The 11,692-nt window shown below is 32.9% G+C and overlaps 1 protein-coding gene across 1 annotated transcript in view; it reads left to right on the forward strand.

Annotated features, from left to right (window-relative positions):
* LOC113510013 (uncharacterized) overlaps positions 1-11,383 on the forward strand; it is a 92,390-nt gene extending 81,007 nt beyond the window's left edge. The window contains exon 2 of the mRNA XM_026893793.3: positions 5,514-11,383. Coding sequence (XP_026749594.2) covers positions 5,559-7,880 — 2,322 coding nt within the window. The 5' untranslated portion in view covers positions 5,514-5,558 and the 3' untranslated portion in view covers positions 7,881-11,383. The remainder of the gene's footprint in view (positions 1-5,513) is intronic.
* The last annotated feature ends 309 nt before the right edge of the window (positions 11,384-11,692 follow it).

The raw sequence follows: 11,692 nt of genomic DNA on the forward strand, positions 1-11,692 counted from the left end.
TACCCTGGTAATCTACGAGGCGATTCATAGACGCATTAGTAAAATTCAATTATTTTTTGATGGGTGAAAATGGTATGGTAACCCCGCCTGTGCTAACGGATTACGCTGGCGGAGCACCAGTGAAAGGTGATAGATGAGAATGAAAACAGGCCAGTTAGCCCATCATGATGATTTCATCAGGAATTAACCATGATAGTTTCCAGGTAGAATCGCGAAGAGGTCGACCTGGTTGGGTATATTACTAGCAATGGGATTCTCAGTCTCCATTACTAACAATCCCTTTCCCCCAATTCGATTATTTAGAAACAAAATGTAGTTCATATTTATAGAAAATATTTGTACTCTTCCACAAATTATACAAGAATAAGATGAGAAAGGAGGAAGTATATCAAATTTGAACGAAGAAAACTAAGGTTTATAAAAAATGGAATTCCTTTTTTGTTCATTTTTATATCAGTCGTTAACTGTCCACTGCTTGACATACGCGAAGTTTAGCCAGTAGTTGCCACGCTTAGCAGACGGGTTGGCAACCGCAGTTAGTCTTTCAAAGATGTTTTAAGAGGGACGCTGCTGCCCATCCCTCGCCCTCTTTAGTCACCTCTTACGACACCCACGGGAAAAGAAGGGATGGCCCATTCTATGCCGGGGTGGGTACACACAGCGAAAAAAACGAAAAACGGAGATGGAAATTAATGTGATTATTTAGATGCACTATAATAATTTACCTGGGCTACTTCGTGCAGCTACAAGTACACTGATGTAGCGATATCACGTCTCAGGTTCCGAGGCAGAACTAGTTTTTCCTACTTACTCATTACCCCACATCACACAATTGTGTCCCTACACTGAGAGCTCCGACATGCAACACCGACCGTGTCTTTATTTGCTGCGTTTGCAGACTGCACACTAGATTACAACATAACGAAGGGTTTGAAACATCTCGATTGAACGTCTTGTATTTTTTTAATTCAATCGCTTCACATTTTATTTTTATTATCATAAAAATATATTATAAAATTTCTTTGAAACCCCACTGTACGTGACCATTTAGGTTCAAGCATGTGAGGATGAATTCGCATGCCTTAAACATGATGAATGCCTGTCGATGGCGAGCGGTATGATGATAAAAGTTCTATACTATTCTTGAATAGAAACTTTGCTCCATGGAGAAGTTCGAAGATTCGTAGACGATGATACTCTATCCAGTGGTTTGTAACCGCATCAGGACTTTAACAGGGCTCAACTCACAAAATGTAATTGGAGATACACAATTCCGCGTTCTATATTCAAATTCAGATTCTAATATATAAAATGATAAATAACGTGATGCTTCGTGAACTCATTATATTTAAAATTTTAATTTAGAATTCAATACAAGCAGAAAGCAAGAAGGAAAAACTCTGCAAAAAGAGAGCGGTTTCAATCACAATGTTGGGAAGCACTCTAATGCACGAGATTACACTTGGCTATCCACTAAAAGATTTGTTCATTATAAAAAAAAAAAAGGAAAATATCATTCAAATAAAATTTCACAACGTAATTTTATATAATCTCAACGGTATTAAAATCCCGAAAGTTAATGAAATGTCATTCACAATAAGTAAGAATAATACAGGGATTACGTAAGTCTCTCAACTAAAGTAGTGATTCATTCGTTTGGCTCACGTTAAACCCGAAAAAGGATTTTGTGAATCTAATAGGATTACAAGTATTAATGTGAAGGTTCAAATTTCGAGTATATAGTAATTTGACCGGTTAGGTACTTTATTAATTCATTTCTAAAAAGAGGAGGGTCTGTATTTGATTTGCTGTATTGGATTGGTTATATTGCTTTGAAAATTCGATAATTATTTTTGCAAATAATATTTACTCTCATATTAGTTTAGTATTAAATTTGCGATTATTGATTTTTCATTGCATAGAAAAAAAAAACCGTTTATTTCGAAGTAAAATATATAGTTAGTTATATTCACAGACAAACAAATTCTCATTCCAAATTCAAATATTTTTAATCCAATCTGTTTACGAATCATCTCGTCATTCACTAATGTGTTTTGTTATGCTTGGCATCGCTTTTTTGCAGGTTGAATATATTTTTAGATTAAGAACGCGGAAATCGTTGTTTACAATAAGAATTTGAAGTAAATTGAAAATAATTTGTAGTATATATAACAGTGTAGTCATTACCAAAATTAATTTGGAATCAATATAGGTATAAAATCTTTTGATGATAAATATAACTAAGTCATAAGTTTTAAGCGACTTTCAAAAAGCACAAATTATATTGTAATCTATTTGAGATATAATGCTACGTGCCATAAAAATATTGCAGCTTTTAGATCATCGAATTTTTCAAGCGAAATAAATTTTATAAAAGATTAGCTATGACATGCAGCTCCGCCCATACGAATTAGGATAAAAGCATCAAGTTAATATTTTTAGAACGCGATCCATCAGTAGGTACGTGCACTTAATTTAATTTGAATTGGTTATGCTGCGTGAATAAATAATAAACATCTTTTTTTATATTACTTAAAATGACAAACAAACTGACGGCTTATCTGATGGCAAGCGGTAACCGTCGCCTACAGACATGAACAGTGCCGTGGACATAATAGAGTATACTGTTTAGCCCATGATACCCCCAAGTGTTATTCCTCTGTACCCTGAAAATTACAATAAATGTACATATCGTATCGGTGTCGATACGAGTATTACGGTAGCGGTATATAATGTATCTCCTGTACTGTATAATTATATTACCACATCGGTATGTGCCCGCGAGACTTTCTATTGACACTATGATACGATGAATATTTAAATCGTGGAAGGCTTGCAGCGATAAAAATGAGACGGGAAACATGGCGTTGCGGGTGCGAAAGGTGGCGCTCTGGATTTTTTAAATTTTTAATTGCCAGCTGCGGCATATTATACTGCACAACACATACAGGGTTAATGTCCTTGTTTTCCAATTAAATATTACCGTGTCTCTGTCCATGTGGTAATCTTTTCGGTCTCATCTAATATTTATATCATTGTATACGCTTATGTTTAGATTCTGATCTAGCTTATTAGTAATAGAAGCAAGGTCACTTTGTACTTACAAATAAATGTTCCTTACATTATTATTCATGTGGCAATAATTTTGATATCGTGTAATTTTATTCATTTATTCATTTCAGACATTAACTGTCCGCTTCTGAACATATGCATCGTCCATAGACTACCATAGACTAAATGAACTTGAATTACATAGAAATCGCTTAGATTTGTTCAATCTATATTATTAGTAATATTACCTATATGGTAGAATATAAACAGAGTTAATCTGTACCTACTTGTTTCACAATTAAATAATACCTTATCTATATCCGTATGCTAATATTTCTGATATTAGTAAAAATTTGAAATAAAATTGAAAACTATCTAAATAGATAGGTTATTCATATACAGTCTAGGTTATTAGTAACATTATACGGTAAAGTAAATAAAGGATTACTGTATACTTCTTTTATTAACGAGTAAATATTACCGTTTTTCTGTCACCATATGGACAGTTTTTTTTTTTTTTTTTTTTATCTCAATTCTCGATAAAATTCAATAAATTCTAATGAAATAATGACGTTTAAACAAAATAGTTTATTAAGCATAATAAGTGAGCTACATAATGAATTGATTGTTTCATCAGACCACGCGGAAAGGTCGTGACAAATTGTGGGGTAACTAGGGAAGGCATGATATATTATTGTAATTACTCAAATATAAATTGATATAATATAATTGGTGCTTTAAACGGTAAACGCTTCTTTGAGAGAGCAAACCTGAAGTTACTGGGGCTTTGTACAGATTCTATAGATAAATATCAGTTACCAAAGCTATTAAAATAAGTAATTAGTTTCACAATATTTTAAAATGCAGAGATGGGTAGAATATTTTAAGCAAAGTGTTAAGGAAATGGACGGCTATGAAGGTAGAGGAAGACCTAAAACGACACATTTGAACTGTTTGAAAGATGATATGGCCAGAATGGATGTAAATGCGGAAATGAGTGCGAATAGAGACGAATGAAAGTCGAAAATATATTACGCCCACACGAAATAATTAAGATAAGAACGGGAAGATAATAATGCCGTTATTTTATTCTTTATTGCACAATAAAACTTTGTACAAGTGGCGAGCTTATTGCCATATGGGATTGTCTACCAGTTAACCATTAGGTAAAAACAGAAACCGTATGAAGAGCAGGTTTGTTTAAAAAATGTATCATAATTTCTCTTGCGTTAAATATGTTGATATTAGAAAATGTCGTTGGGAAAATTGTTGTTGAAAAACCAATTAATACTATTTGCTTTTTTTGGTACAATTGTAAACATACTTAACTTGAATAGCAGAAAGAAACAGATAGGTTTAATCCCATTTCGAACTGTCAGAAGGCAAAAGTTTTCAACCATTGATTTAATAAATTGTTTCTGATATTTTGGACACACATAAAGGATTTCATTCACAATAAAAATAACCTACAGGTTTATTCTTTGCTCGTATATAAAGACTAAAAGTTTTGCTTTTAAAGACAAAGTAATCCAGACTTAACAATGCGCTATTTGTTCAAAGAAGACTATAATGGATTATTCGTGTTCATATTTACTTTCTGTAAATTATGGCTGTGTGTATTTCTAAATCTTGTTGACGCTGACGATTCGGATTTGAATTTACAACAATAGTTAATACAAACTTATTTCTAGATATTGCAACGACGCTTTTAGTAAAATAAAATATCTCTCAAAAGAACCCAAAAATATTTATTTCATTTACTGAATACTACATTTAGTAAATTACAAAGGTAATAAAATATCTCAGAAACAATTTTGTTTTAAGGAGAAAATTATATCATTTCATATCTCCGGTAATATTATTCATTATTCAGCAGACTGGTAGTATGGTGCTATTTTTCGTTGGGGACACAGAAAAGGCCTGTGTATACAAAGATTCGAGATAGTAGCAATAAGGCTTGAACAAACAATCGTAGGAGAAATAAAATGGGTCAGACGTTCGATACACATAAATAATGCAATAGCATACATAATATACACAACATTTTGGGAAAATGTAAAGTTCAACATATACAGTGACATGACCAATTGGTAGACACTTAAAGCAAAACGTGAGACGCCAGTCGAAATTAAAATAAATAAAAACAAACATTTCCAACCCTCGTCACTGTCCAAATACCTAGGTACTTTTAATTTGCCACTCCGTTAAATTGCGATGTTACGAATCTTGTAATTCTGATACGATTTTCGCAATGTTTCTTTCAAATGGTTTCAGTTTAACAATGGAATTGACGAAATATCATCGATAATATATAACAATACAATGATATAGATTTTTACACAATATTGGACAGAGTATAATATAATAAAATGTCTGTCTTTTTCCACGTATGCAGTAGACATTGATTCATGTTGATGATAATTTCTTTGGCATTTATTAATTTGTATATTCTTTTGTTTCAGATAATGGTCCGGATCTCCAATGAAATATTAATGCCCTGAGGCAATATGAAAGTAAAAAGGAGTCTAGACGTGCGGCTAATAGCCTTGTGCACAACTTGCATACTGTTGCCAGCTATAGCATGCCCATCTCAATGTGTATGTAAGTGGAAGAACGGAAAACGATACGTGGAATGTATAGAAAAAGAATTAAAGGCGATCCCGAACGCGCTAGACTCCGAAACTCAAGTACTAGACTTCTCGGGTAACGATCTTCAAGTGTTACAAAAAGAAACATTTTTAAAACTTGGATTACTCGATTTGCAAAAGATTTATCTTCAAAGATGTAAAATACAGAAAATAGATAATCACGCTTTCAAAAGTCTCGCCAATCTAGTTGAATTGGATTTATCGAATAATTATTTAACTGTCATACCATCGACGAACTTTATTTATTTCCCATCTCTAATGAGATTGTCGCTGAACAACAATCCTGTGACAAGTATAAAAACCCACTGCTTCCAACATCTGCCCTATTTGAATACATTAGAATTGAGTGATTGCGAGATCGAAGTCATAGAAAGAGAGGCCTTCTCAGGGCTACATCATTTGGAGTGGTTACGATTGAATGGTAATAGATTATCAAACATTCAAGGCGAGAATTTATTTCCAGATACATTGCGAGGAATCGACTTGCAAAATAATAATTGGAACTGCGACTGCCATTTGAGAGATTTACATAGTTGGTTGTTGAATTTCAATATGCCCCATGCCGTCGAGCCAATTTGCTCTCTTCCTGAACGGCTAAGGAAACGTACAATAGCAAGTGTTCCTGAAGTCGAATTAGCTTGCTTACCGAAAATGACTCCTACGTCAGTGTTTTTAGATACGAATATGGGTAGTAATATTACTCTGGAGTGTTTGGTTAAAGCTATACCTGAAGCAAAAGTAACATGGCTTTATCAAGGGCAAATCATTCACAACTATACTAGTATGTCGACTGACGCTCGTGATGTATACTTTATCGAAAATGGTGTCATGGACAAAAAGAGCGAGCTATACATATTCAATATTGGTACTGACGACAATGGAACCTATTCATGCGTAGCAGAAAATCCGGCGGGAAAATCACGTGCCAATTATACGCTTAGAGTTATAGTGAAAGAGGAACCCGTGGTTATTGTTGTTACATTTCCTCAACGACATTTAGTAGTTATAGTCACAATAGTGTTTCTTATTATTGTTTTATTAATAGCTATAATAGCTGTAGTTTTATTGAAATTCAAAACAGATACTAAGAGTCGTAAAAAGAAAGAGAGCGGTAAAGATGTGGCTCTATGCAATCAAATTTTACCTTCAAGCCGGAGTAATGGTACATTACCTAAAAACAATGGCAGTCTGATTGTAAATGCACATTCCCACCATGCTCTGCACTACACAGTGCAGACAAATCGTGATTACGAGTCTAGCGACGTGTATCAAAGCAATAACATGAAAGGCTTTGTCGACAGGAATCCTGACCTAATTAGCGACGCGGAAACAGTCGCTAACAATGCTCAAAATGAGAACACAGTGTTATCTGTGTACAAAGCGCAAACCGCGAATGGCGAGGGTTTTGAAGAGGAAACCGCATTCACCGCTCCAACAATACCCCGACAGGTTACGTGGCAGGATCAGCAGAATTTAAATAATGTGAATCTACCGCAGAATGCGTTAAATAACATGTATCAACATTCCGCCGATGTTCATTTGAACCCTGGATGCTTTTTAGATAGCGATGGTTATCCTTATGATTACGGGCTTCCCAAACATCCATGTCGGCCCCCAATGATGACTAACTACTCAGTCGTTGGTCCATTTTACCAAACATTACCGCACAATAGATCAAAAGGGCAAAAGCTCGTATGCAAATTCGCTAAAGACACAGAATTCAACGTGACACCACCTACGTGCCCAAATTTCGAATTGTTTAACGCGACAAACGTGAGACGTACTTTGGACGGGTATCCGGTGCCACGGAACCGACAAATCGCTTTTGTTGGTAATGGAACAGTGTACTATAATGAGGAGTTTGTTCCGTCCCCGCCGGAGGGTTACAAAACAGAGCCTACTGTTCAGTGTTGTGCTCCAGCGGAGTCTTGTTCATCTTGGGTCAGTCCTAAAGGAACATGTGCAGTGATGGTTCCCGTCGGAGTAGCGGAAGCTCCTGGACGGTGTTATCAAGTGGAAACACGGTGTGTTGATACACAAACCACAGACGCTCGTATGCCCGGCGAGGGCACTGAAAATGTTTTAAAGCCTTTACCACAAGTGTCGAACGCTAAATGTGCAGCTGATATCTGTTCAGAGAGCCCCGACGAGGGTTACGTGGGTGATGCTAACGACATCTGACGACGTCGTCACAACGATAATGCGTAAACAGGGCAATCTAGACGCTAATAAAGTGATAAAGCGACTGAATATAAGTAGAATTGTACATAGAATTGAACACTTTGACAGTGAACGAAGCGTGAAAATGTTTTCAGATACGTCTGTATGTGATACTACAAATGTCTTTGAATTAAACGTATATCAATATGATTACTTTTATACGTATATTTTACGCTTCGTGTACTGTTAATTTTTTTTTATATAGTGACTAACCAAATATCATTCCAAATTGTTTCTAGTCAAAACTTCAGAGCGGCTGTGTTTTTCAACTAACTTACCTCTAATATATTCTAATACTTTCTACATTTAGCATACTGAGTTTACATTTTGAAGCAATCTTACTCGTAGGACCAAGTTCTGTTTGCGAACTTTACAAACATACACAAGTTGATTCCACATGTAACAGGAAGTGGGACATGTCCCGAATTGTAAATGAATGCGCATTTCCTTATGTTGATCTGTCAAACTACTGTTTAGAATGTCATAAGTATAAGTACACTTAATCAAAATGTCTTTTGTTCCGTCGTATATATAATCCTTTGTCTTTTAAAGAAACACAAATGGGTCTAGTTTTTAAAAAAATCACGATAAATACTGAAAATTAAAATAGGCATATTATTTATTTATTTATAGGATCACCAACATAAGACACAGCAAAGCATTTTCATACAATACACGCTAGTGTATTATATAGTGACAACCACAGCATGCTTTGTGTTTGTAAAACATTAAAATATTAAATAAATAAAGGTTATCAAACGAATAAATATATTAATAGTATATACATATGATGGAACATGTATTATAAATAGTTATTGATTTCTTCATACTAACATATATGTGTACGTATGTATATAAACCATATTGGTAATATTTTTATGTATGGCCCGTAAGTAATTTGTTAATTCACTAATTACAAATTTTATTTTTGGTCTCACATAGAAAAATAATCAAGCATTGGGACCAAACAACAAATGCGTAATTTCCCAGAAAGAAACATTTTACATACATACATACATATCTGTCACGCCTGTCTCCCATTAGGGTAGGCAGAAACAATGGAACGTCAAATGCTTCGATTCAAACAAACCTCTTTCGTTTCTTCCACATTCATTAATCTTGTCATACACGCTCGTCGGTTACGGGTACTTTTAATTTGGCCCTTCTTCAGCACGTCGCCTATTTGGTCGACATACGTCCGTCTAGGGCGGCCCCTACCGCTAAATATATAAACCCCTAAATAAACAATATTTATTAGGAAATGTAAAAAAAAAACCATAATGCTTCGAATCTGATGATTACTAGATCATGACTGTAGACTGAAAAAAGTAAAAACTCTTTTAAAAATTTTGTAACTACATTACTATACGAGTAAATATGAAATATTGTTTACGTTACTGTTAAAAAATATTAGAAATATTAAAAAAAAAAATATTGCTTAATTTATATTTTACTTTTTAAAAAGCGTATAAACAAACTGAATTCTTACTCAAGTAAGTTGAAAAATACAGTCGCAAATGATTTCATACATCATTATTATGAATTGTTTAGCAACTCTGTTTTACATATGTTATTGTTTTTACACTAACATATTTATAATTTTTAATATTATGTATATTTTTACGTTGCATGGAAAAATTTTAAAGTCTTATATTTTGGTATTATATCCAAAGAAGTTTAAAAATAGTTTTACTAAATAAACAGTAAATTATCACATCTTCAGACATGTTTTATCTAATGAATTATTTACCAATATTGAATAAGCTACCGTTATTAAAAACCTATTAATAGATACACAATTTGAAAGGTTTCTAAAATAGCGAAATGACTTTATTAATTTTCTAGAAAAAATAATTATCTCTGACTTTTGTTGAATCTCAAATGAAGACCGATGTATTTATTGAAACGTTGACGTAGCTGATAAAATACGAATTTATATAAATCTAAAATAAACATTTATTCATTCAATATTACAGCACAAACTAACTTAATTTAGCCGACCAAGCTACTAAGTTAAATGTTCTGTTTAAGGAGTAATTAATTGAGGCAATCTAGAACATTTGTTTAATTTTACACTCGATAGCCACTGAAAAGCTTTCATTGTCAACAATACTACGTCACGCTGGAAATTAGTTAAGCTTGGTTACAATTATATTAAAGCACCGTCCGCACTCATCATAATCGATAAATAACGGTCTGTATCGTACCGATCAGTATCAGAAAAAAGTAATATCGTTACATATGTTTTATGCGACGATATACATAGCTGTGTTAATAATAATAATTCTTTATTTGGAACAAAAACATTGGTTACAATATTATTGAAAAACGATGATATCCGCAGAAGTATAAAACTGTGTCGCGAATATCAACGCCCTCCTCCTAATTGCAGGGTTCCAAAACAGACCAATTATAGCTGTCGATGACAGGAATATTCAGTCTTGTCACTGTCTTACTAATGCTCACCGTGATTTGACTTTAATTTTTAGCTAAGAACATTTTTACTGCCAGCATTAACATTAGAAAGAAATTGTTCGAAATATAATTTCATTAATGAGTGAAAGATTGAACCATATCTGTATAAAAGAGATATCCTATTTGGTCACCTATCTTTCTTCGTACATGCTAATACATCGGCTAAGGTCATGAATCGCGTTGGTATTTGAATAGAAATTATTAGTACAACTGCATTACAGACACGGTATCGATTGGTACGACACTGATTGCGACATGTTGTCAGTTCGGCACTGACCAGTGCGGATATGCCTTTTCAAAATTACTCAAATATATAAACTTTGCTAATTTCCACTAAAAAGACTACTTCGGTCATATATAGTTTACAGTTAGCTCGTAAGACTGGCAACGATTTTCAACGATCATTTAAACTTGTAACGTTAATAGATTAATAAAAATATTATATCAAACAATTTAACATTAAAAATTTGTTGTTTATTTTTACATTGTTTTAATCTTTCACTTTTAATATTTCACTTTGATCTTTTCAAATTATTTTTATTATCAAATTTAAAATACGTTAAAAGATTTACAATAATCGCAAGTACATTAAATAAAATAGTTTGTGTTGTAAATGAAAAATAATAGACATGTTACCAGTTTCCACTATGCATGTTACCAGTCTTACACTATACCTATACTCTTTTAACAAATTGTTGTTGTGTTATTTAAAACAAAAACAAAATGTTGTGATGTTACAATAGCATAGACATATTTTTTACTTGTATAGATAATAAATATCTCTATGATTTAAATATCTGTATTACTGATACATACCTATTATAAAAGGACTGATTTCTTTTATACCATAATAATTAAATGATAGAAACGAAAAACTCTCTCACATAGAAAACTTATATGTAAATCTAGTATTAGTGAGATATTCGAAATGTGTACGCATTATAGTTCATTAATTTAATATTAATATTTCGTCATAGTCGTAGAATACTGACGGATCTATATATGTAATATTTGTCAGATCCGTCAATATTCTACGACTATGACGATTTATTTACACTTACAATTTTTTAAAAGTTAAATTTTCCGTTCTAAAAATAATTGTTACGTTCCAAATACAAATATTTATGATTTTATTTTTACATTAAAGAAAATAAATTAAACTTTTCCAAAGGTAACGTAACATAAAATAAATAATGTAAATAGTATGTAAATATATAATATAATAGTTTTTATTATGAAACTTTTCCGAAAGGAATTAAGTAGTGATTATTAAGTAATATTAAATCGATATCAGGGTA

The sequence above is a fragment of the Galleria mellonella genome, unplaced genomic scaffold, assembly GCF_026898425.1.
Source record: "Galleria mellonella isolate WM207_F2 unplaced genomic scaffold, CSIRO_AGI_GalMel_v1 utg537, whole genome shotgun sequence".
NCBI lineage: Eukaryota > Metazoa > Arthropoda > Insecta > Lepidoptera > Pyralidae > Galleria > Galleria mellonella.